This window comes from Rhinolophus ferrumequinum, chromosome 15 (genome assembly GCF_004115265.2).
Source record: "Rhinolophus ferrumequinum isolate MPI-CBG mRhiFer1 chromosome 15, mRhiFer1_v1.p, whole genome shotgun sequence".
Classification (NCBI taxonomy): Eukaryota; Metazoa; Chordata; class Mammalia; order Chiroptera; family Rhinolophidae; genus Rhinolophus; species Rhinolophus ferrumequinum.
Genome location: NC_046298.1, coordinates 44,791,559 through 44,818,505, shown reverse-complemented (window position 1 = coordinate 44,818,505; position 26,947 = coordinate 44,791,559). Strand labels below are relative to the sequence as shown.

The 26,947-nt window shown below is 48.0% G+C and overlaps 1 protein-coding gene across 1 annotated transcript; it reads left to right on the top strand.

Moving 5' to 3' along the window:
• Positions 1-7,313: 7,313 nt before the first annotated feature.
• On the top strand, positions 7,314-20,331 carry TSKS (testis specific serine kinase substrate). The gene is made up of 11 exons (XM_033128153.1): positions 7,314-7,483; positions 7,880-8,105; positions 14,900-14,995; positions 15,203-15,286; positions 15,621-15,704; positions 16,257-16,549; positions 17,033-17,227; positions 17,645-17,818; positions 18,658-18,793; positions 19,891-20,015; positions 20,156-20,331. The coding sequence occupies exons 1-11, from the start codon at positions 7,314-7,316 to the stop codon at positions 20,310-20,312; spliced, it is 1,740 nt and encodes a 579-aa protein (XP_032984044.1). The 3' UTR covers positions 20,313-20,331.
• Positions 20,332-26,947: the final 6,616 nt, after the last annotated feature.

Sequence of the window (26,947 nt, the reverse complement as noted above, 5' to 3'; positions counted from 1 at the left end):
GCAGGCCGCAGCTCCGCCCCCGGCCCCTCCCTCCCCTCCGCCGTCTGAGCTCACAGCCGCCCATTGGCTCAGGTCACTGCTGCTCAGACACAGGATCTCCCTCACTCCCTCTCTCATTGGCCGCAGGGCAAAGGCACGCCGCTACGATTGGTCCAGCTCCCCGCTATTTCCGTTCGGGGGAGGAGGCGTTGCCGAGAGGCGGGCGGAGTCCGGTTACGTACTGTGGGACCGCCCCCTACGCGCGGATACTTGGGATATTGATTGGATTCGAACGCTCTCTACAAGGGAGGGATTGGCGTGAAGGAAGGCGGGGGAGCGGGCTTGAGGAGGCGGAACTTGCTTTGACTCGGGCCAATGGGCGAATAGATCGCCCCCGCAGACCTCGCAGATTCGCCGGGCCGTCCTGCTCCCGCCCACCATTGGGCGGTAATGTGGGCTGGAGCAGGGTGATGAAAGGTGGAAAAGGAAGGAGAAGGGAAGGTGTCGCTCAGCTGGTCTGGGATAGGTGGAGCGTCGTCTGCAATTCCCTGCTGCAGAGAAGGGGATGGGAGGGGCAAGAAAGCGTGAGGTGTTTACTGCGCAAGCGTGTGTCTGTTCCCCTTTCTCCCTACTTTCCTCCACCTACTCTCCTTAAATCTTCTAAGATTTCCCCACCACCACCTCCTCCTCCCTTATTTAGCGGCCAAGAAGTTGAGACCTAACTTGTCGGGAGACCGAGAATCCCAAGGCAGAGGACACAGTAATTCAAGTCTCGTCCCATTAAGCAGAGGTCAAAACTGAGGTTCAGAGAGGTTGAATGACTTGCCCAAGGTCACACAGCTAGGAAGTGTCAGAATCGGAATTTAAATTATATTTTGGCTTTTAACGACTTTTTAATAGGCAATGCCTTTTTGTCGCAATCATAACGCCATTATACAGATATCAAGTCAAAATTGTGAATCTCTCCACCAGACTTGCAGCTCCTGAGCAAGAATGGGACCCAGTACTGAAGAACGCTGTTTAAAAGGAAGGAATAGGTAGATCTGCTGTGGTTGGCCCAACCACCACCCTTCAGTGCCCCAGAGACCCGCTCTGGTTGACTGGGTTTTGGGAAGTCAAAGCCTCCGGAACTCCAACGCCCCAGGCTATTGAGCAATTTGGGGCAAAGGGAACTGGAAGAGTCCATTTCTGTCACGGAGGAACTAAACCCCACCCATTACCCTTTTCAGATCTCTGAAACCTAGTATTCTTGGAATGAGCCTTGGTGGAGTGTCCTGGTTGGCGGGAACGTTCAGGCTGAGTCCTGGGGGGATGGAGATTAGGGTGAGAAGAGCCCACCTTCCGGGTTCAATGGATCTGTCCATTTGGGTTTCCAGGAATGGGGCTTGGGAAAGTGTATTCTGGACAGACATCACTCAGCTGTTTTAGTGACCAAGGGAGTCCATTCCTAATAACAGTTGGGGGTGCTGTCTGCCCCTAAAGAACATAGAACAAGCCCATTAAAAATAAAAAATTCTTAGGACCAGGAGTTGAAAACAGTCCTTTTTAAGGAAGGTATGTTAAGCATCCAAGGACTGGAGGGGTCCATTCGTCACATAGGAGGAGGCACTTTCTCCCAGAAGATAATGCCATTAAAAAAATTTATCTATATAGATAGATAGATAGATAGATAGATAGATAGATAGATAGATAGATAGATATAGATATCACACACACACACACACACACACACACACACACACACACACAGTGGAGGTTCTAACTACTCCGCTTTTTGAGGAATGTGAAGAGAGACAGCCAGAGTCCCAAGAACAGGTAAAGTCCTTCTCTAAGTAAGGGGGAAAGCCACTTTCTTACCCACCTCAGCTCTCCACCTTCCTCTCACCCACCACCTCCAACCCTTCACCTTTCACCCACCTGGAGTAAGATGGAGTTAATTCTGAGTTCTCAGTGTGGATATACAGGAAAACTCAGTCCTCTCCCAACCACCTCCAGAGCCCATGAATTAACAAAAACTTTTTTTTTTTCTGAAAAGGTTTTATTACACAGAGGGGGATGGGGCTCAGTCAGTCCTTCTTGGCAGCTGCCTTCCTCATGACTGTAAGAACTGCTCAGCTCCTCTCTTCTCTTGACACAGAAATGTGTCCTCACCCTTTTCTTGATGAACTTCAGGGCTCACTTGTCCTAAGAGACCTTAAGCAGCTCCATGGCGCCACTCATAGAGGGCAAAGCCGCACACCTCTCAGATCATGTCCCACAGAACTCGGGTGAGGCGCCAGCAGCGGAGTCAGTTGTGCCTCCACTTGCTCACTTTCTTGGTCACTTGTGGCCCTGGCTGAGGCTCATGGCCATGGGGTAGTGCAGGACCATGGCTGGTGCTCCTCAATGGCTGCCGCAGCTGAAGGAGCCAAAAACTTTTAAGACAGGGTCTAAAGCAAAGGCAGTCTGAGGTCTAAAGAGTCAGAATGGCAAAGGAGACTTTGGGGAAACCTGCATGTGGGGTGGACATGGTGCCCCCTTAGGAGCTTGTGGACTTGACCCCTGTTGAATTAGAGCAGGGCTTACCGATATACAGAGGGTGCCAAAAAAAAATGTATATATATTTTAAGAAAGGATAAAACCATATTAGGGCCGGCCCGGTGGCTCAGGTGGTTGGAGCGCCGTGCTCCTAACACCAAGGTCGCAGGTTCCATTCCCATATGGGCCAGTGAGCTGCGCCCTCTACAGCTAAGATTGTGAACAACGGCTCTCCCTGGAGCTGGGCTGCAGTGTGCAGCCAGAGGTTGGCGTGAGCTGCCACCGTCTACTGTGTGCCACCATGAGCAGCCGGTGGCCAGCATGAGCGGCTGGCAGCTGGTGAGAGCTGCTATGAGCTGCTGTGAGCAGCCGACCAAGGACTGGCAACTGACTGCCTCACCAGAGGGGAGCACAAGGCTCATAATACCAGCATGGGCCAGGGAGCTGTGTCCTACACAACTAGACTGAGAAACAACGGGAGTAGGGGGTGGGAGAGGCGGAAGAAAGGGGGGGGAACTGTATTAAAATTGTAATACTCAATATATACCGATAACAAAAGATGAATACCAGTCATGTGTATACGTTTTTGTGGCACCCCCGGTAGGTATACAGTGGGAGCCACAGGTATAAATTTCTATTTATTCCAGGCATATTAAAAAAAAAGTAAAAAGAAAAGGTGAAATTAATTTTAATAATATATTGTATCTGATCCAATATACCCAAATATTACATTTCAACATATTTGGCATGCTTATTTTTCTAAGTCTTTGAAATCCAGGGTTTTTTACTTATAGTACATCTCAGTTGAGACTGGCCACATTGCAAGCCCTCAGTAGACACAGGCCATTCATAGTGGCATTGATATTGGATGGCATAGAATTATAGGACCAGATTTGAGAAAGAACATTTTGGAGCTCAGGGGTTGACCCACTGCTAAGTTTTAAGACCAGGCCACAAACAAATCCACGTTTGGTGGTCTAGATGAGGTTTGGGAAAGTCCATTTTGGTTTTAAGACACAGCAGCTCTGTCTTAAAGGAGCTCATGGATTGAACCATCAAGAGCTTCTAAGACTTTGACCTGAGCAAATCAACTCTCAACTTTCTCCAGAAAAACTGTATTCACCCCCAGTCTTCCCATTTTGACAAATGGGCCCTCCATCAATCACCCAGGCACTCTCGCTAGAATCCCTCCTGTCTGTCACCTCAAACCAAGGGCACAACATATCCCAGAGCCAGCCACCTCCTTACATCACTACTGCCCCGCCCCGTGTAGGCCACCATCACCATCATCTCTTGCCTGGAACTAGGGTTTCCAGGCAAGAATTCCCATCTATTCTCAGGAAATTTTTTTCGCTTTCCCGTTCCCGAATCCTGAGAAAAGTTGGTCAGGAAATCAGGAAAATCGGCTCCTTGAAGCCAGTAATACCCACAATGGGAAATAAACATACTACTCACAATGTATCTCTTAGACATGTTTCCTATTTATCGCTAGGGTTTCCAGGCGGGAATTCCTGCCCGTTCTCTGGAATTTTTTCGCTTTTTCCGTTCTTGAATCTCGAGAAAATTTGGTCGGGAAATCGGGAAAATCGGCTCCTTGAACCCAGGTGGTTGGTAGTATTATTGGCCGTCACTTTGTGGAAACGATTCATCGTGGAGAACAGAAAACAGTTTATATATCAGTATTCGGGAACGGGAAAGCAAAAAAAATTCCTGAAAACAGGCGGGAATTCCCGCCTGGAAACCCTACCTGAAACTTTGCAGTGACGTCCCTTGCTGCTCTCCCTGCTCCCATCTTGGCTACCCACGGTCCATTCTCCACACTCTCCCAGCTGCTCTTTATAACATCAGTCAGTGGTGTCCTTCCCCAGCTTAAACACTCAAGCCACACTGTCCTCCCTCTTGGCCATTCTGACCCTCCAGACACATCTCTACACCCCTCCTGCAGCTTTCCCCATAGCTGCCCCTTATCCTTCAGGTCTCAATTCAATGGCCCTGCTAAGGAGAGAACTTCTAGACTTAGGGATTTAAAGTAAGCTCTCCCTAGACCATATGTTCTCACTTATATGTGGAATCTAAAGAACAAAAGAAATTAACAAACAGACAAAATAAAGTAAGCCCTCCCTGATCTCCCTAATGTGTTCATTCTCAAGCACATTATCAGTGTTTTTTTTTAATTGTAATATATGATAAGGGAAGGAAACTAGACTTTGGGTGGTGATATATGATAAGGGAATATATGATAAGGGAAGGAGACTAGACTTTTGGGCTCACAATACACAGACGTCAAATTATAATGTTGGTACACCTGAATGTTATATGTTGTTATTAACGATTGTTACGCCAATACATTTAATAAAAGAAAAAAATAAATGCAAATAAAATGTTTTAAATTTTGTTATAGAAATTTTCAAATATGCCCCAAAGCAGAGGGTATAATGCACCCCCATATACCCAGCTCCCACCATGGTTAAGATAGACCTTTATTGTTTGATCCTATAACCCCCTCCATGTCACTTCCCCACACCCACGGCATTGTTTTAAACGCAAGCCCCGCTCATCATACCATGTCATCCGCATCACCCTGTTTCTTCCCCGGCATTTTATTAGGAAAATGTCTCAGTATTCAGAAAGTAAAAACAACCGCACAGTGAACACCCACATACCCCCCGCCTCAATCATGCCATTAACATTTCACTCTTTTGCACGTTTGTCCATCTGGCCTTCCCTCCCTCCATCAACTCATTCTGTGTTTTTGATTCATTCACAGTACGCTGCAGACATCAGTGCACTTCCTCCTATGGTAGGTTGAATTGTGCCCCCCAGGACCTGTGAATGTGCATTGTTTGGAAATAGGGTCTTTGCAGAAGATCAGGTTAAGAGAGGTCGTCTGGGAGGGCCCCGAGTCAATGTGGCTGTGTCCTTAAAAAGGAGGAAACTTGGAAACAGGTATAGACAGGGACAGACAGAGGACAAATATGAAGACATCGGGAGAAGATGGCCATCTGTAAGCCAAGGAATGCCTGAGGCTACCTGAAGCAAGGCGAGGGAGGCCTGCCACTGGATTCTCCTTCTCAGCCTCAGGAGGAACCAGCCCGCTAGCACTTCCATCTTGGACTTCTGGCCTCCAGACTTGAGAGACAATGCACTTCTGTGATTGAAGCCTCCACCCCCTCAGTCTGCGGTTCTTTTTTACAGCAGCCCCAGCAGACTGGTACAAACCCAAATTCTTCAATGCCTACCATTAACTAGAGTTCCATGTTTGTTTAGATTCTGTTTGTGTGTTGTTGTTTTTAACTTTTATTTATTTTTTATGTGTGTTTTTCCAGGACCCATCAGCTCCAAGTCAAGTAGCTGTTTCAATCTACTTGTGGAGGGCGCAGCTCATAGTGGCCCATGTGGGGATCGAACCGGCAACCTTGTTGTTAAGAGCACCATGCTTTAACCAACTGAGCTAGCCGGCCACCCCTAGATTCTTTTTTTTTTTTTTATTTTTTTGGGGTGACAATTGTTAGTAAAATTACATAGATTTCAGGTGTACAATTCTTCATTACATCATCTAGAAATTCCATTGTGTGTTCACCACCTGAAGTCAGTTCTCCTTCCATCACCATATATTTGATAGATTCTTTTTTTAATAGGCAAAATTCACATACAATAAAAGGCTTAGGGCCAGCCCGGTGGCTCAGGCGGTTAGAGCTCCATGCTCCTAACTCCGAAGGCTGCCGGTTTGATTCCCACATGGGCCAGTGGGCTCTCGGCCACGGGGTTGCCAGTTCAATTCCTCGAGTCCCACAGGGGATGGTGGGCTCTGCCCCCTGCAACTAAGTTTGAACACGGCACCTTGAGCTGAGCTGCCGCTGAGCTCCCAGATGGCTCAGTTGGTTGGAGCGCGTCCTCTCAACCACAAGGGTGCTGCCAGTTCGACTCCCGCAGGGGATGGTGGGCTGCGCCCCCTGCAACTGGCAACGGCAACTGGACCTGGAGCTGGGCTGCGCCCTCCACAACTAAGACTGAAAGGACAACAACTTGAAGCTGAATGGCACCCTCCACAACTAAGATTGAAAGGACAACAACTTGACTTGGGGAAAAAAAAAAGTCCTGGGGTACACACTGTTCCCCAATAAAGTCCTGCTCCCCTTCCCCAATAAAAAAAATCTAAAAAATAAAAAAATATAAGGCTTAAATCCCCAGTGCACAAATCAATGAGCTTCGACAATGCCCACATGACCATCACCCAGTTTTTATTCTCTTTATATTACCTGCCAACATCTGGTATTTTTGTGTGTTTCTGTCTATTGCCTGCCGGCCCTATCCCAGCTCCCCCAACCCCCATAGAATGTTAGAACCTCCAGGGCTGGGGCTCCACCCTCATTCACCACCATCTTCCAGATGCTGGGAAAGTGCCAAGTCCAGGGGATTGCATGAAGAATCAAGTATGAATATGGGGGGATGGGTGACCCCACAGTTAGCCTCAGGGAGAAGGAAGTTGGACCCCTCCCAAGAACCAGTGGTCCCATCCTTTGTAAGTTCTAAACTAGAATGAATAACTCCATGAGGTTCTGAAGCTGAGGGACACATCGGGGAAGAAACAGAATCCTGGAGGAGAAGGGTTCACTGAGACCACCCCCCTGACCCCTCCATGTGCTGAGCCAGCAGCACCTCCCCCACCCTCTGTACCCACCCCCCACTTAATGAGGCTCAGTGGTTGGGTCCTTTGTGAGGCAGGCTTGTGGGGACAGGAACTTTGAGGGTCAGTGGCCAGAGTAGGTGGAGCGTCTCAGAGGAAGGAGCCCCTGGGAGCAGGGCCCCCACACGCCATGGCTAGCGTGGTGGTGAAGACAATCTGGCAGTCCAAAGAGATCCATGAGGCTGGGGACCCCCCTGCGGGGGTCGACAGCCACTCCCAGCTGGTCCCTGAGGCTCCTGGGGGGGTGACCAGCCCAGCCAAGGGGAATGCGAAGAAAAAGAAGGCTGTGTCATTCCACGGGTGGGTTTGTCGCACCCTGTCAGGGACGGCCCTAATTAATGCCCAGCAGTGCCTCCAACAGAGCAGGAGTCCCACCGTGGGTGCTGGAGGAGGGGAGGGGGAGAAAAGGAGGGGACAGGGAAGGGGCAAGCAAGAGGGCAGTGGGGGAGGAGAAATAAAGAGAGGGGGAGGTATCGAGGTAGAAGGGAGCAGGGACGATGGCAGGGAGGTAAAAGTGGGGAAGGAAAAAATCAGAAGGGGGGACATTAAAAGAAGAAAGTAGGCAGCGGGGATGGAGAAGGAAGAAAGGAGGTGGTAAGGTTGGAATCAGAGTAGGGAGTTGGAGACAGGGAGGCAGGAGGCACCGTACCCCACTGAGGCTACATCCTGACCCTCCTGCCTGTCTCTCCTCCCTAGGGTGGAACCTCGGATGTCCCATGAGCCAATGCACTGGTGCCTGAACCTCAAACGGTCCTCGGCCTGTACCAATGTGTCCCTGCTCAACCTGGCCACCATGGAGCCCACTGACTCCTCGGGGACAGACTCTACCACAGACGACAGCGGCCTGCTGGCACTGCCTGTGCCACCTGCCTCACCCACCTCACCCTGGGCTCCAGATGACCCAGACATCACAGAAATACTGGTGAGGGGCACTTGGCTGGGGGGACGGTCCTCACCCTGGTGGTAGGCAAATACTGAGGAGTTGGGGGACGTGGTCATGTTGGTTCTGGTCACTCTTTAAAGCCCAGAGGAACTGCCTCCTTCTCCCCTAACAGCCAGCCATGAATCTGTTCCATCCTTGGTAAATGATGCCTGCTGCCGGGGAGTTGGTCTTTAGTTCACCCAGTCACTTCCCAATGTCTGGGGTGAGGCTGGGGTCATACGTAGGAGTCATGCTAGGTCCCTGCCCGGGAGAAGCTCCGTCTAGTGGGGGCAACAGGCACAGACAGAGGTAATAAACTCCACAATGGAGGTAACACTGGGGATCCCAGAAAAGGACCCCTCAAAGTAGACTGTGGGTATCAAGGAAGGCTTCCTGGAGGAGGCAGTGTTGGAACTGGGCTTTGATGGATGAGTAGGAGTTCTCTAAGGGGCTCAGCTAAGAATCTGGGGCAAAACTGGGAGGTGAACAAGATCTAAGGGAATTTATAGAATTTCTGACTGGGGCACTGTACCATAGCTTGGTCCTTTAACTCCCCCATCAACCTGACCCCCTCCCAGGCTTCTCCTGGGCCAGACAGACCCTGAACTGGGCTTGACATGGACACTAAGAATTACACTACCAATAACCATGGTCATAATGATGCTAATAAGATTCACTAGCATTTACTGAGCACTTTCTATGTTCTGGGAGCCTCGGTTTCTTCATCTGTAAAATGGAAATGAATGTGTTTCTAAAACGCCTATGAGGTGCCGGGCACTGGTCTAGGAGCAGAAAAATAGCAGCACACAAGACAGAGTTCTGGATATAACCGTACCCACTTCATGCGGTTGTCATGACAATGAAGTGCAGTTCATTCATGTAAAATGTTTAGCACAGTAGCCAGCTGTAAGCACAGAATAAATGTTGGTGGTTCTTATCATTATTTGCCCTCCATTTCACAGATGAAGATATCGAGGCCCCAAAAGGTTAAAGAGCATACCCAAAGTCATAAAGCTTGTATGTAGTGGAGCCAAGCTTAGGAATCAGGGGTAGGGGGTGGGGGCACCCTTCATTGATGGGGACAGTGAGGTCACTTGTGGAAGCCCTGGAAATGGAGGCCTTGGCCCAGCCGGCCAGGGTCAAGGAAGACTTTCCAGAAAAGGCAACACACAGACTGGATCCCAAAGATAAGAAAGGTATTCCCCAGGCAGAAGACAGTGAAGGGTGTTCCAGCTAGGGGTTGAAAAGAACCCGTGTAAGGGGGCTAAGTGCAAGTTTGTCCCTGTGGCTGGAGTGTGGCGTGTAAGAGAGAAGAGGCTGGAGAGGGGCAGGGTACAGGCCACACAGGCTGAGAAACGTCGTGTTCTTCTGAGGGCAATGTGGAGCCATGGAGGGTCCATGGACAGGGGAGAGAGAGGAGTGACTTGGGGTATTGACCCCCTTCCCATTTACTGAGCACCTAGTATGTGCCAGGCACTGTGCCATGTCACTATAGTGGGGATCTAACATTTTCCTCTCTTAGAAGTTCTGTAAGGGAAGTGGTGTCATTACCAGTTTAAAGATGAAAACAAAAATAATTGAGGTCTAGAGAGGTGGAGTGACATCTGCAAGTTCAGAGAGCTTGTAAGAAGCAGGGCCAGGACTGGTGGGATTGACACTAAAGAAAAAGCCCTTTCCTTCCCAGGAAGACTCCTCTGGGGCTGGGTGGGAGACGTGTGAAGAGCAGAGAGAGGCAGGGAGGCCTAAGAGAAGGCTGGGCAAGGGTCCAGATGGAGAGAAGGGAACAGGGCAGAGAGAGTTGGCAGGATGGATGGCCCAGGAGACATCCCCTCCCCCAGCCAGAGCAGTTTCCTCGCTGTTTGAGACCATCACTCACGCCGCACTTGCAGAGGTCTGCCTCCCATGAGCTATTTCTGAGTCACATCCCCCCCCACACCCCCCCCGTGGATTGTGACGTCTGAGAAAGAGCCCTGGGTAGCTGGGATCAAGGCCTGATGCCACCACCAGCTCACTGTGGGGCTGCAGGGGAGTATCAATCTCTATGGGGCTTCAGGTTCCTTCTCTGTGAAAGAAATAATGATGGCCAACACCTCAAGGTATGTGCAGGAGCAGTGAGAAAGTGGACAGTAAGAACATACAGGCACTCAGCACCTGAGCTACACCAGGAGAGAAAGCTGGAACAGGCAGAGAGGAGGGGGCAGAAACCCAGAGAGAGAGGAAGACAGAGATCCAGGGAGAGGGGCACAGAGACGCAGACAGGGGGACAGGGACCCAGAGAGGGGGAAAGAGATCCAGAGAAGCAAGGGGCAGACACCAGAGAGAGAGGTAGGGTAGACAACTAGAGAGAGATTGGAGAACCAGGGGCCATGGAGACCCCGGTGGAGAGAGTAACAAGTCCTAGATTGGACAGTCAGCAGGAGAATGGTGAAGCAGACAGCTTTCGCTTCTGTTTTAAGCTAGGACATCTTTATGAGGACAAAGGATGCAACTGAAAAAGTAGTATTGCTCTTTGGGCAGGTCGGTGAATCAAGGCAAAGATGGCTTGGACAGGCTGTTTGACCCCTGCTTGGGACTTGTCCTGCTGTCTGCAGACTCCTGAGGCTGCTAAGAGCCTTTGGTTCTAAGCCCCTTCCTGGTAGATCCCATCCTGTTGTCCTTGTTTTTATCAATAACAATGCTCACACTAATCACTGTGCTTGGATTCCTGATCACATCTGTTGACTCTCTGCACTGCCATCTGAGCACGGTATCATCATTCCCATTTTATGAAAAAGGAAACTGAGGCAAGCTTGGAGTGGGGATATGGATTGCCAAGTGGGTGGCCAAGGAGGGCTTTGTCCCCAGGTCTCTGGCTCCCCGTCATGCTATTCATTTCTCAGCCAAGGGTGACAAGCTTTGCCTTCACCGCTCCACTCATCTGTGCTCAGTGAAGCTAAAACTCACCTGCAGGGAATCCAGCTACCCTTTTTCAAAGAAATATTGACCCAGGGCCTTTCTGGTCCAGCTTCTGTTCTTCCCAACAGCAGCCCTGTGAAGATAGCTAGTAGTCCCATCTCCATTTTACAGGTAGGGAAATAGAGACAGAGAGGTGAAGTCCCCTCCCTGAGGTCCTACAGCTAGTAAGTGGGAGAACTGAGTTGACCCCAGGACTTGCTTTCCTAGTTTCCCACAACAGCTACGCATGGGAAACCCAAGACCTTCAGGGTCTTCAGTTTAAAAGATCACTTTGTGTACTGGTTAGCTATTGCAGTGAAACAAATTATCCCCAAACTTATAACAACAAACCTGGAGTGGCCTAGTTGGCTGGTTCTGATCAGGGTCTCTCGTGAGGTTGCAGTCAAGATTTCTGCAGGGGCTACAGTCATCTGAAGGCTTGACAGGGGCTGGAGGTCATGCGTCCAAGATGGCGCACTCACACAGATCTTGGTTCCTGGCAACATGGGCGTCTCCATAAGTGGCTGCTTAAGACATGACGGCTTTCATTCCCCAGAGTTAGAGAGAAAGCAGGAAGCCACAGTGCCTTTTATGAACTAGTCTCTTAAGTCACATACCATCACTGCTGCCTTATTCTATTTACTAAGCATGCATCACTAAGTCCAGCCCACATTCAAATGAGGGGAATAAGGTTCACATTTTAAAGGAGCATCAAGGGATGTATGGACATATTTTAAACCACCATAGTTTTGTGGGGGGTTTGGTAGATACCCTTCATCAGGATGAAGAAGTTCCCTTTTATTTCTATATTGTTGAGAGTGTTTTTATCATGAAAGGGTGTTGGATTTTGTCAAATGTTTCTTCTGGATCAACACAATCATATTTTTTCCTTTTATTCTGTTAATGATATATTACATTGACTAATTTCTTTATGTTGCACCAACCTCGCATTCCTGGGATAAATCCTGCTTGGTCATGGTATATAATCCTTTTTATATGCTGCTGTTTTTGTTTTGTTAGAATTTTGTTGAAGATTTTGTGACTGTGTTCAAAAGAGAGACTGGTCTGTAGTCTTATTTTCTGTGTGATGTCTTTGGTTTTTGTATCAGGGTAATACTGGCCTCATGGAATGAGTTAGGAACTGTTCCCTCTGCTTCTATTTTTTGGGAAGAGATTGAGATGGATTGGTAGCAATTCTTTTTTAAATGATTAGTATAATAAACCAGTGAAGATTTGGGCTTTTTGGTATTTTGGTATTTGATTTGGGTTTTTTGGGGTTTTCTTTGTTGGAAGTGTTTTGATTACTAACTCAGTTCTCTTTACTTGTTATGGATCTATTCAGATGTCCTTCTTGACATCTGAAGTTCTTCCAAGTTCCTTTTGAGTCAGTTTTTGTAGTTTGAGTTTTCCTAAGAATGTTTCCATTTCCTCTAGGTTATCAAATTTGATGGCATACAATTATTCATAGTACTCCCTTATAATCCTTTCTTTCTGTAAGACTGGTAGTAATATCCTGATATCGGTAATTTGAGTCTTCTCTCTCATTTTTGTAGTCAGTCTAAAGATTTCTCAATTTTATTGATCTTTTTAAAAAACAAACTTCTCATTTTGTTGATTTTATCTACTGCTTTTCTATTCTCTGTTTCATTTTTTTACCACTCTAATCTTTACTATTTCCTTCCTTCTGCTAGCTCTGGGTTTAGTATGCTTTTTTTTTTTTTTTTCTGGTTTCTTAAGGTAGAAGTTTAGGTTAGTAATTTTGAGTTCTTTCTTTTGTGATGTGGGTATTTATGGTCACATTTCCCTCAAAGTATTGCTTTCCCTGCATCCCATAAGTCTTGGAATGTTGTGTTTTCATTTTCCTGCACCCCAAAATATAATTTCTCTTGTGATTCCTTCTTCTACCCATTGGTTTATGGTTTATGAGTGTGTTGTTTAATTTCCATATTTTTGTGAGTTTCCCAAATTTCCTTCTGCCATTTATTTCTAAGTTCATTCTACTGAAGTCATCAAGGTCAGAAAACATACTTTGTAGCATCTCAATCCTTTTAAATTTATTGAGACTTGTTTTGAGAACATTTCGTGTGCATCTGAGAAGAATGTGTATTCTGTCGTTGTTATGTGGAATGTTCTATAGATGTGTTAGGTCTCGTTCAGTTATAGTGCCGTTCAAGTTTTCTGTCTCCTTGCTGATTTTATCTCTAGTTGTTCTATCCATCATTGAAAGTGAGGTATTGAAGTCTCAAAAAATTACTGTTGAATTGTCAATTTCTCCCTTCAATTCTGTCAGTTTTTGCTTCATGTGTTTTGAAGTTCTGTTAGATGCGTACATATTTATAATTGTTGTATCTTCTCAATGACTTGACTCTTAACTGTTTCTTGCCAGTTTTTTCATTGCTCTTATAGAAGGGTGGAATTTTGGGGTTCCTGACTCCACCATTTTGCTGAGGTCACCTTAATACAATATTTCTTATCACATTTATTTTCCAGACCAATCATGTAAGCAATGTGTTGTTGTCTCCTTATTAAAATGGAGGAAACTTGTTCTCTCTTTCTCTTTGTATTAGTTCAGCAGCTGTGAAAGAAACCAAAGTAACAGGTTTGAGCAGGATAGTTTATTTCTCACATAAAAGCCTCAACAATTATAGCAGTTCTGCTCTTCAAATGCAGCAGGCTCCCATGTTCTGGTGGCTCAACTATTAAGTCATAAGTTTAACTGTTGTAACAAAAGACACAAAATATCATAGCTTAAACAAGATGGAAAATGCTATCTCGTGTGTGTAAAAGTCTTCATAAATGGTTGGAATCAGGTATGGCGGCTCCACAGTGTCGGATTTCAAGCTTCTTCTATCTTGTTGTGTCCTCCATCTCATGGTCCAGGAGGGCCACTCTGCCTTTAGCCATCAATTTTGCATTTCAGCCAGTAGGGAGAAAAAAACAGGGACATTCTCCCTCCTTTCCTTTATTATAGGCATGACTTGGAAATTGTCTACATTATTCCCACTCACATTCCATTGGTCATAACTTAGTCACATGGACATACTTGGCTGCAAGGAAGCCTGGGAAATGTGGTCTTTGGCTAGGGAGTCATGTGCTAGGCTAACTCTTCTGTAAATGTGGAAGAGATGAGAGTGGATCCTGCCACATGCATCTCTCCTAAGCCAGTTTGGTAGAAATCACAAAGCATTTTATGATGATAAAATGTAGTGAGGATGAGAGGCCATATGGTGCTAGGGTTTAAAACAAAGGCTCTGGGTTTAAAGTCTATCAAGGTCACCTCATGTGTTGTGCACTGGCAAGTACAAGGGGCATCCTCTCTCTGAGCCTCATTTGCCTCACTTGCAGAATAATCTCAAGAGGTGTGTCTGTGAGGAATAAAGAGAAAATGTGTGTAAGTGGTTGGCCTGGTGCATAGTGAGTGCTTGTGTCTAGAAAGCAGGATGTGTTTAGACTTCTCCAAGTCTAAAGAAAGAGCCTGGAGAGAAAAAAAGAGCATGTGTTTTAACAGTTTATCTTCTTTATGTCTGTGGACCCCAAGGACATTTATCTCAGTGGTTGGTTGAGACCATCTTTCTTCCCCCATATGTCTAAGCGTTCTCTCCACCCCACCCCACCCCCAACTCCCTCCTGGTCCTACTTATTTTTCTTCCCATCCATCAAGCAGAAAACAAGTCCACCCCAGGTTTTACAGAGCCGGAATATCAAGAATCAGAGGGGTGCAGCCCTGGCTCAAAGTCACACAGCCACTCCAGGGCAGAATCAAGGTGTAAAACAGGGCCTCCTCCCAGTTCTAGAGTTTTTCTTTGTGTTGGGGTTTGTGCCCACACATCCATGACACTCCTGTCTCCCATTCTTCCCAGAGTGGAGTCAACAGTGGATTGATCCGTGCCAAAGACTCCATCACCAGCTTGAAGGAAAAGACCACCCGGGTTAATCAGCACGTGCAGACACTGCAGGTGTGAGGATCCCTCCTGCCCCAATACTTTCTCTTCTTCCTGGGTCACGTTGCCCACTTACAGCCCTCCTCCAGCTCAATGCACCCATAACCCAGTTGGGGAGGTACAGGCTCAAAAGGAAAAGTGACATTCCTAGGCCCAGCCTCTCCTCCCCACGGGGTGTCCCCTTGCAGCCCTGGCTAGCCCCTCCTCCCTTCCATGTTCCAGAGTGAGTGTTCTGTACTGAGTGAGAATCTGGAGAGAAGGCGACAAGAGGCAGAAGAACTGGAAGGGTACTGTAGTCAACTCAAAGTGAGCCACTGGGGTGTAGGAGTGGGCTGGGGAGAAGGGAGTGAATGTAGGAAGATGGTGGGAGGGAAAGTGGGGAGAAATGGTGTGGGTGAACATAAGAGAGGTGGGAGGAAGTGGAAAAGTAGCATGGGAGAGGTCCAAGGAGAAAGCCATCCCTTCAACCAAGGGAACCAGGCTCCTAAGGGGCAGACCGAAAAGCAGAGGGCAAACATGGAGAAGTGGATGTGTCTTATATTTGGGGTTGGATGGAGCCTGCATAGAAATAGAGAGCCGAGGGTTGGGACCCAGAACTGGAGTGGGAAGGCAGGGCCCCCGCCCTGGTGTTCTAACCCAGGAGAACTGCCGGATGGTGACCCGGTCAGTGGAAGATGCTGAAATAAAAACCAACGTCCTGAAGCAGAACTCTGCCCTGTTGGAGGTAAGGGGGTGGTCCCAGGGTTTGGTAAGAGGATCAGATGCATGAGGTATTTGAGGTAGACTTCAGGGGAACTTCCCTCCCTATCACCACCACCACACTGCCCCTTCACGTTCATGGTCATACTTATCTGTGCACAGTCACATTCAGGTCCCAGAGGGAGGGGACTTGTGTTGGACTTTGAGTGGGAATGCCCATCCTGCCCACATGCCCCCTCATTTCCCAAGAAAATGTTGGAAAAGCTTCCTAAATAGAAGGGACTGAAATTTGACACCTTGGAGGACTAGAGGTGGGGTGAAGGGCAGGATGGAGACAGGGAGGCAGGCATTAGAATGTTAAAGTGAGTTGGACTCCACCTAGGCTTCAAATGGGACAAACATCTGCTGTAACAGCAAGTGCACTTAGACTCCAAGGCAGACTTTCCAATATCCTATCTCCCACATCCATTTACTTTCCAATCTCCGGGATTCATTGGGCGGATTTGGGGTGGGGGTGGAGGTGATTGTGGGAGGCAAGGGGCTGGACACAATAACCTTGCCCCCTTTCCCTGCCCAGGAGAAGCTGCGCTATCTCCAGCAGCAGCTTCAGGATGAGACACCGCGGAGGCAGGAGGCCGAGCTGCACTTGCTGGAGCAGAAGCTGGAGGCGGGTCTCTCCAGGCAGGGTCCTGGTCCAGGCCCCGCCACCCAGCCCCCGGGCTGCTCTGACCCACCAGGAAGCCCCAGTGAACCCCCACAATCACGCGGCCTGGCCATAGGCTGCCGGGGAATAGGGGCCCGGGCAGGGGAAGGCCCCATCCTGAATGAGCAGGAATTGCAGAAGGTCTCTACCGGCCTTGAGGAGCTGAAGTGAGTGCGACCTGGGGGTGGAGCCTGGAAGATCTTCGAGGACAGGGGGTGGAGCCTCGAAGAACCTGGGAGGGAGTATTCGGCGGGAGGTGACCTGGAAGGACAGGACTTTGAGGAACTATGTTTGAGTACAAGAGTGGTGGGAGGGAGGTCTGTTGAGGTGGGCGGGCTTTTTTGGGGGTTGGGGGAACAGGTCCTTGGAGACTCCAAATAAAGGGGGCAGGGTTGGTGTGAGCAGTGTCTTGAGGAGGCAGAGTCTGGAAGAACTGATGTGGGGGTGGAGGGCAGGATAAGGGGAAGGGCCAGGTAAGGGAATAGAGGTGGGGTTCTAGGGGACATGGGAGGATTCCAAGAAATGGACAGGACTCTCGAATTTGGGGACTGGGTGGGTCCGGAGCCTTGGACGAGGTCTTGGTGGGGAAGGGCCTGATGGAGGTGAGTCCAAACCTAGCCCTGACCGATTCCTTACCTCGGCTCCTCCAGGAGAGAGGTGTCCTCGCTGACTGCCCGGTGGCATCAGCAGGAGGGGGCCGTGCAGGAGGCCCTGCGGCTGCTCGGGGGCCTGGGCGGCAGGCTCGATGGCTTCCTGGGCCAGTGGGAGCGAGCGCAGCGCGAGCAGGCGCAGACCGCGCGGGGACTGCAGGAGCTGCGGAGCCGAGCAGATGAGCTGTGCACCATGTAAGCGCCGAGGCACAGGGTAGGGCTGCAGGGGGTGGGGCCTACGTGTGGACCAACCAATCAGCTGGGACTCAGAGGTCGCGCTCATATACGGACAGGAGAAAGCTCCGATTAGAGCATAGGGAGGAGCATGCCATACCTAATTAGGATTGAGGGGCGGGGACAATTAGAGAATAGCTGTTCCATACCTTAAAAGGGCAAAGGGAGGAGCCAAATAGGATTAGGGAAAACCAATAGAGAACAAGGAGGGGCATTCCAGACCTTAAAGCACAAGAGGGGCCAATCAGAGCAGAGAGGGGCAGGACATGGCGGAGTATCACAGACTAGCTGGAGACAGAAGTTCTAATCTGGGGCACTACCTTGCTAGGACTCTTTAGGAGAGGCGACCTTGCAGCATTGGTTACTCTCATGCCTCAGGGTGGAGCGGTCAGTGGCGTCTGTGGCTTCACTGAGGAATGAACTGGAGGGGCTGGGCCCAGTGAAACCGATTCTGGAGGAGCTGGGGAAGCAATTTCAAAGCTCTAGAAGAGGGTCTGACCTCTCCATGAACTTGGATCGGGTCCCCCAAGGTGCCTGTGCCCGCTGTGCCAGGTAAGGGGTCCAGACCTGGCCTCCAGGTGCATTCTGGGTCAAAGCATTGAAGGAGATGGGGCACTGGCACAAAGGGAAGGGGGTGCATTTTGGGAGACAGGGCATCCCCATGCATGCAGTGTAGGATGGGCCAGTCCTGGTGCATTATGGGAGCCACATTTCTTCCCTCCCTAAAAGGTGGAGTCAGTGTCTTGTGGAATGAAAGAGACTTGATACATTTCAAGCAGCCTGGATTTTTTTTTTTTAATTAAAGTTTATTGGGGTGACAATTGTTAGTAAAGTTAATAGGTTTCAGGTGGACAATTCTGTGATACATCATCTATATGTCACATTGTGTGTTCACCACCCAGAGTCGGTTCTCCTTCCATCACCATATATTTGATCGGACATCCTGGATTTCTAGTGCATTGTGGGAAGAAGGTTGGGATGTAGTACTTGGTGGAACACTGGGTTTCTCAGTGCGTTGTGGGTAAGGTGAGATCTTGGTATATTGGAGAGCCAAGGAATACATTGCATGCTTGGTCCACATTAGGAAGAGGACTACCAATACAACGTGGGATCAGGTTTAACTAGTGCAGTGTAGGAAATGTGAGTTTTTGATGAACTGAGGGCTATCTGGTGCCCTTTGGGAGTGGGAATCCCCAAGCACTGTGGGAATTCCCATGTTGTGGAAACCAACAGATATCTGATGCACTGTACGTTGGCCCTAGAGCATGGTGGGAATGTTGTATGGGTGCACAGTGGAAACAAGAACTAGGTGGAGGCTAAGCAGGTAGGCATGGGGTATCCTGGGAATGTAGTAGTAGGCCTCTTTCACCTGGTAACTACCCCTCGCCCAGCCAGGAACAGCAGTTGTCCACGGAGTCCCTGCAGCAGCTGCTGGAACGAGCGCTGACCCCGCTAGTGGACGAGGTGAAGCAGAGGGGCCTGGCTCCCGCCTGCCCCAGCTGCCAGAGGCTACACAAGAAGATTCTGGTACCAGGGACCGTGGGCCACCATGCCCCACTTTTCTGTCAGGGCAGGGGGAGGGGAGGCCCGGGCACAATGTACTGCTAGTATGTGGCAGGATGGGAAGAGCTGAGCTGTGGGCAGTAGGTGTTGGGGGAACACTGGTCTCTAATGCATTTAGGTGGGGGATGTATAAGCAGTTTGGTGGTTGGTGACTCATAGGTCATTCATTATGGAGCTTTGGGTGATGGACTTTGGGCCCAAAGCATGATGGAGACACTGGATCTGGTGCATTGTGGGACACAGGAGACAGATACCAGTCTAGAGCTTCATGGAATATAAGCCTGATTTTCTGTAGACCTTAAAAGAGGCCACACATTATATAGAATCATTGAGGTAAGATGGGACCCAGCGAACATAGGTCACAGTAAGTTAGTGCATTATGGGAAATGGAACCACAGGTCATCATGGGGCATTGCCCCACAGACTCAAGCCCAATAGCTGATGGAACTTGAGGACCATGTACATTCTGAAACATAGAGATCTAATGTATTATGGGCTATTGGCCTAATGTATGATGGGATATAAGTTACAGTGGGTGAGGCAGTATGGGACATTAATGTGGTAGAGCTATGGGAGTAAGACATGATAGGACATGGGGCCTGGTACATTCTGGGATATAGGGAACCAGAGCTCTAAGGACTACTATTATAACAGAGATGCTGCTCTACAGATAAGGAGATGTGAGGGCTTGTGAATTAGGGGATGTAGGAGGTCACCATGTAATGAAATACTGGGCCCAGACATATATCCAGTGCATGATGGTTCACAGGCATTTGGGGACAATATGATAGATGCTGATTTAGTGCTTGCTGGGGCATAGAAGGCCAGTGCATTAGGGGACAGACAGTGCGCCAGACAAAGGTTTAGCACACAATTGGAATTTGGAAGACCAGTGTACTATGGGATGCTGGGGTCAGTCTCAGGTTGGAGGCATGATGGGAATACCCTGGGTGAGGAACTCGGGCTGATGGGACCCTGCCCCTTGCCCTCTGCGATCCAGCTCCCCCTCCACCCCTAGCCCGGTCAGGCAAGCCCAGCCGCGCCTACACTCCTCTCCCCAGGAGCTGGAGCGCCAGTCCTTGGCCAAACACGTCAGGGCAGAGGCCCTGAGCTCCACCCTTCGGCTGGCCCAAGACAAAGCCTTGCGGGCCAAGAACCTGCTGGTGACGGAAAAGATGAAGCCGGAGTGAGGAAGGAGGCTGAGGGCATGGGAGGAGGGTGAGGTCTTCAGAACTGGGCCTAAGTCATCCCCTCCTTCCACTCCTGCCCTGTGGCATCTGGCCCCACCAGCACCAACTCCCCCCCCCCCCCGGTCTGTCATTACAGGGAGAAGGTGGCCGCTGTGGACTATCTACACTTGAAGATGTGCTCCCTCCACGATCAGCTCAGCAGCCTGCCACTTGAGGGGTCCACAGGGACAATGGGGGGAGGAAGCAGTGGGGGAACTCCCCCAAAACGTGGGGGCCCAACCCCTGAGCAATAAAAGGCCCCTCATGCTGGCATGAATTCTGTCTCCTTGTTGACACCAAAAGATGGCTAGTACATTGGATGCACACCACGCACCAGCCTCTGTGCCGTGACTCAGTCGACAGGCTGTTCTGTTTTGAGAGTTGCTGCTAATGGTCCAGTTCTTTGAAAATGAAATAGGGGTTAGAAATAAGGTTCTGTGGTGCAGTTTGGGCTGGTCAACCAACATTTTTTTTAGGATGATTTTTTACTAGATAAATATATTGTCTATGCTGTGTAAAAAATTATCCCCAAACTCAATCGCTTAAAACAATAAACAGGGCTGGCCCGGTGGCTCAGGTGGTTGGAGCTCCTCCGTGTTCCTAACTCCGAGGGCTGCCGGTTCGATTCCCACGTGGGCCTGTGGGCTCTCAACCACAAGGTTGCCAGTTCAACTCCTCGAATCCCGCAAGGGATGGTGGGCAGCACCCCCTGCAACTAAGATTGAACACAGCATCTTGAGCTGAGCTGCCTCCTGGATGGCTCAGTTGGTTGGAGAGCATCCTCTCAACAACAAGGTTGCTGGTTAGACTCCTGCAAGGGATGGTGGGCTGCCGCCCCCTGCAACTAGCAACGGCAACTGGACCTGGGGCTGAGCTGCACCCTCCACAACTAAGATTGAAAGGACAACTTGACTTGGAAAAAAGCCCTGGAAGTACACACTGTTCCCCAATAAAGTCCTGTTTCCCTTCCCCAATAAAATCTTTAAAAAAAAAAATGATTTCATGGGCCGGCCCGGTGGCTCAGGCGATTGGAGCTTCGTGCTCCTAACTCCGAAGGCTGCCGGTTCGATTCCCACATGGGCCAGTGGGCTCTCAACCACAAGGCTGCCGGTTCAAGTCCTCAAGTCCCGCAAAGGATGGTGGGCTGCACCCCCTCCAACTAAAGATTGAACATGGCACCTTGAGCTGAGCTGCCGCTGAGCTCGCGGATGGCTCGGTTGGTTGGAGCGCGTCCTCTCAACCACAGGGTTGCCAGTTCGACTCCGGCAAGGGATGGTGGGCTGTGCCCCCTGCAACTAGCAACGGCAACTGGACCTGGAGCTGAGCTGCACCCTCCACAACTAAGACTGAAAGGACAACAACTTGACTTGGAAAAAAGGCCTGGAAGTACACACTGTTCCCCAATAAAGTCCTATTCCCCTTCCCCAATACAATCTTAAAAAAAAAAAAATGACTTCATTTAAAAAAAAACAATAAACATATTATCTCACAATTTCTGAAGGTCAGGAATCTGGGCATAGCTTAGCTAGATGGTTCTGGCTCAGGGTTCTCATGAGTTTGTGGGCAAAATGTCAACTGGGGCTGCACTCATCTGAAGGCTTGACTGGGGCTGAAGGTTGCACTTCTAAGATAGTACACTCACAGGGCTCTTAGTTGAAGGCCTCAGTTGCTTGCTGTCTCTTGGCTGGAGGTCTCGGCTTCTCATGGAAGTTAATTTCCTGCACAGCAAGCAGCCTGAGAGAGAACACTGCCTTGGATGACCAAGTCTCTCAAGTTGTATATTATCGTTTCCCCTTTTTATATTTCTTAGAACTGACTCACGAAGTCCAGATCTTACTCAAGGAGTGCGTCAAAGAAGTTGCAGACATATTGTGAAAAGAATGTCAAGTTGTGGACATATTTTAAACCACCGCAGTCATGCTATTTTTAAGCTTTTAATCAAAGTATAATATAACCAGAAAAGCTCACAAATTAAAAGCTCCATGAATTATTATGAAGTGGACCTGTTCATGTAACCACCAAGATTTAGATACTTCACCTTAGCAGAACCCCCAAATCTCTGATGTCCCCTCCCAATCACTACCCTTTCCTTCTAGCCCAAAGGTAACTCCCATTCTAACACCATTGTAACAAAGGGGGGGAAATGAATATAAGGACAGGGAACAAAGAAAAGTATCATTATTCTGGAGTGGCATAATTATGCATATGGAGAATCATAAAGAACCCAATAGAACCTATAAATTATTTAAAAATCAGTGAGTTTGCAAGGAAACTGAATAAAAAGTGAACATCAAAATATACTTTTATATCTGTATGCCAGTGATAAAAAGAAAATGGTGGGGTGGGGGGAAGGTACTATTTCTAAGTAGCGTAAGACTAAAAAAATTCCAGGAATCTAGTGAAGATATGCCATTCCCTCCACAGAAAACTTAAAACCATTATTGAGAGAAGTTAAAGACCTTAATAAATGGGAGGGTTATACCATATACATGGTTTATAAGATATTATAAAGATGTTACTTCTCCCCAATTGATTTATAGATTCCAAACTCGCAGATTTGAGGGGTGGTGTGCGGACAGAGCCCCAAAAAGCAGTTTCCAGGCTCTCGGCCTCACATAGAAAGGTGCTGGCTCAAGTAGTAAATGGCCATCGACTGTGATCAAATGGCCATCAGCTGTGGCTAGTTGGCCGTCAGCTGTAACCAGTGAGCCATTGGCCACTAATATAACTGCTGTGGCTACGCTAGCAGGAAAAAGGGGGAGCTAGCAAGAAGATGGTGGCTGAGCCTGCAAGCGGCACAGTGAGGGTTGAGAATTGTGTTGCTCCTGGTTCCTGTGTCTCCAACCCAGCCACCAGTGAGAGTATAGTGGTGTGACTCCCCTACCTATGGTTCCGTGGGTGTTCCTTTTTGGCCTAGCCATGCCCTGCGTTCTTATGTGGGGAGCGGGACCAGAGGACCCGCCGGACACCCCGCACGACACATGGCGAAGTCGGCAGGATCTCCTGCACGACAAATGGCGCAGCGGGCATGATCCCCTGCACGACAGGTGGCCAGATGTCTCAGTTGGTTAGAGCCCGAGCTCTGAACAGGGTTGCCAGTTTGATTTCCACATGGGCCAGAGGGCTGAGCCCTCCACAACTAGATTGAAGACAACGAGCTGCCGGAGGGGCAGCCGGATGGCTCGGTTAGAGCACAAGGTCTCAACAAGGTTGCCGGTTCATTTCTCTCATGGGATGGTGGGCTGCACCCCCTGCAACTAAAGACTGAAAATGATGACTGGACTTGGAGCTGAGCTGCGTCCTCCACAACTAGATTGAAAGACAACGACTTTGAGCCGATGGGCCCTGGAGAAACACAATGTCCCCCAATATTCCCCAATAAAATTTATTTTTAAAAAACTCACAGATTTGAGATTTATTAATGTGGCTTTATTTGTATGCTCAAGGTGATGAGGACTGGGGTGGGGGGGATCTTAAAACCCCTGAGGGAATGAAACATTATTCTCATTTTATAGAGCGCTATGGACCATATGTTTGTGTCCGCCCTAAATTCATGTGTTGAAACCCTAATCCCCAGGGTGATGGTAATTGGAAATGGGGCTATTGGGAGGTAATGAGGTTTAGGTCACGAGAATGGGGCTCCAACATGGGATTAGTGCCCTCATAATAAGAGACACAATCTCTCTCTCTCCCCCACCAGGTGAGGATACAGCAAGAAAGCAACCATCTGCAAGCAGGAAGCAGACACCAAATCTGCCAGCACTTTGATCTTGGACTTCCCAGCCTCCAGAACAGTGAGAAATAAATGTCTGTTGTTTAAGTGGCCTGCTCTATAATATTTTGTAATAGCAGGGGCTGAGGCCACCTGATGGAAGTAGAAACCACAGCAAGTCTTATCTAGTAAGAGCTGTGGCCACTTCCAGAGAAGCACCCTGAAGCAGAAGAGAGAGAGTGGAAGAGACCCTGTCATCTCCCTCACCATGTCATTCCGTCTCCTGCCCATGCCTCAGAAGAAGCCTCTGAATGCCACTGCCCTTGTGACGACCATAATGGTCAATTGCAGCAGGCGCCTGATCCCCCAAGTCACTCACTTCAGATGGGCCCTCATCAGTCAACATCAATGATGATATATGATTAACCATGATGTCACTGCATACTGTGGATTACTAGCATCCCATTTCACGATGTCAAGGAGCTCATCACTGTGTCTGATCCCTGAAAACCAACTAAACCATTCCCCAAACCCCGTCTTTGAGAATCTGCTTCAGATTGCAAATAATTGGTGTCAGTCAAGCTACAAATCAGTCAAGCTGAGGAGACAAAAATCACACCAGTTCTTTTAACAGAGATGATTTCATACAAAGAAATGTTAGTCGTTCCCGCCCCCTTATCCAGTTTCATTTTCCAGTTTCAGTTACCAGCAGTCAACCATAGTCCGAAAATACTAAATGGAAAATTCCAGAAATAAACCATCTTGTTTTAAATTGGGCACCATTCCAACTATCCGTGAATGAAACCTCCTGCAGCCCAGCTCAGTCCCGACTGGGCCATGACTCATCCCTTTGTCCAGCGTTTCCACACTATATACATGCCCCATCCATTAGTCACTTAGTAACTGTCTCCGTTATCAGATCGCGACTGTGGCGGTATCACAGTGCTGGTGTGCAAGGAACCCTTATTTTACTTAATGGCTCAAAGCCATTCACATTACTTTTATTATGGTATATTGCCCTATTTGTTCTATTTTACTATTAGTTATTATTGTTAGTATCTTACTGTTGCTCATTTATTAATTAAACTTTATCATAGGTATGTATGTATAGGAAAAAATATAATATATATAGGGTTCGGTACTATCTGGGATTTCAGGCATCCATTGGGTGTCTTGGAACTTCTCCCCTGCGGATAAGTGTGGGCTTACTAGGCAACTATGGTATCACGGTGGAAATCACGACAGGAAGCAGCTGCCACCCCGGGCAGGAAAAACAAAAGATGAAGTGTAGAATCATTGAAACTACATGCTTGGATGAGGGGCCCACTGGAGATGAAACCCAATGACGAGGGGGCATTGCTCCGGTGGCCCAGGTGTGTCTGAACTCAAAGGACCACCAGGCACTGGAACCTTCTCAGGAAGGGTGCTGGTGAAGTGGTGCTGACATCTCTAAGGGTGTGCAAGACTTGGAAAAACTGCAAACTAGACTTGCCAGCTACTACAAGAAGTACCTGCCTCTGCCGGCGTGAAGGAGCGCTGGGTGATACTGATGAAAACAAGAAACTGACAGGAAGTAAGCAAACAGAAAGGAGTGAGTCCCTTTCGCGTTCTCCAGTTGTCTGCAGTCCCTTTGGTGCCCCCTACTGGCAGTGTCTAGCACAGCCGGTGGGCAAAGCAGAAATGTGGTTTTCAGAGTCCCAATCTCAGATTCACAAAGCCCAGTATAGGAGAGTGGATTTGAAACCAAGCGATAATAGCTTAATAATTGGCACACTTAACAGTACCAAGCGTGCCAAGGACCAGCGACAATGAGTAATCCAATTCTGTACCCATAAGGCCCAAGTATATTTTTAAAAGACTACTTGAATACACGAAAGATTATTTTCCTGGATAGTCTGAATTCTGTGCTGCTGTTAAGTCTATCCAAATTACATCGTGGTTTTAATGCAAACTTCATCAAAATCCCAATGAGAGTATTTTTTAAAGGATTTAATCCAATTATTCTAAAAGTCTTCTGAAGAAATACATAGATGAGAGAAGGAAAGATTTCTTTTCCTATAGAAAATAAGATGGGTCTAAAACCAATAGATTAAAATTTAAGGTAACACTAATCAGTATGGTCTTGAAAGAAGATTTTAAAAATTACAAACATTAAAACTTCGTATATAATAATATTTGACAACTACAGTTCTGACAAGTAAGTTTGTGAACTTGTTGCAACAATGTTGTTAACCTTTTTTGATATCTGAGGGATTATTGGATATGAATTTGTACCAACTGGACAAACGGTTAACCAAGTTTACTATTTGGAAGTTCTGAAAAGGCTGCGTGAAAAAGTTAGATGACCTGAACTTTTCGCCAACAATTCATGGCTCTTGCATCATGACAATGCACCAGCTCACATGGCACGGTCTGTGAGGGAGTTTTTAGCCAGTAAACAAATAACTGTACTGGAACACCCTCCCTACTCACCTGATCTGGCCACCAATGACTTCTTTCTTTACCCAAAGATAAAGGAAATATTGAAAGGAAGACATTTCGATGACATTCAGGACATCAACGGTAATATGACCACAGCTCTCTGATGGCCATTCCAGTAAAAGTTCCAAAATTGCTTTGAAGGATGGACTAGGTGCTGGCATCAGTGCATAGCTTCCCAAAGGGAGTACTTTGAAGGTGACCATAGTGATATTCAGCAATGAGGTATGTAGTACTTGTTCTATGATGAGTTCGTGACCTTAATTGTCAGAATTCATATGTCATCATAAAGCAACTAATAGTAAAATTATTCTAAACATTATGTTGGGGATTGAAAGTGTACAATTCAGTGGCATTAATTACATTTGCAATGTTGTATAACCATCACTATCTATTTCCAGAACTTTTGATCATCCCAAAACTGAAGCTCTATACGCATTAAACAAAACCTCCTCATTCCCTATTCTTCCCTCCACCCAGCTCCTAGCAACCATCAGGAACATCTTTTCATGTGCTTATTGGCCATTTGTATATCTTCTCTGGAGAAATGTCTATTGAAGTCCTTGGCCCATTTTTGAATGGGATTGTTTGGAGTTTGTTTTTGTTGTTGAGTTGCAGGAGTTCTGAATATTAACTCCTTATTTACATAAATGATTTGCAAATATTTTCTCCCATTATGTGGGTGAAACACCACATTAG

Bases quoted from the DNA above. Each gene is read 5' to 3' on its own strand.
- TSKS (XM_033128153.1), top strand. From the start codon at position 7,314: ATGGCTAGCGTGGTGGTGAAGACAATCTGGCAGTCCAAAGAGATCCAT. The intron at 17,819-18,657 runs GTAAGGGGTCCA...CCCCTCGCCCAG, and splicing joins GCCTGTGCCCGCTGTGCCAG to CCAGGAACAGCAGTTGTCCA. The intron at 20,016-20,155 runs GTGAGGAAGGAG...CTGTCATTACAG, and splicing joins ACGGAAAAGATGAAGCCGGA to GGAGAAGGTGGCCGCTGTGG.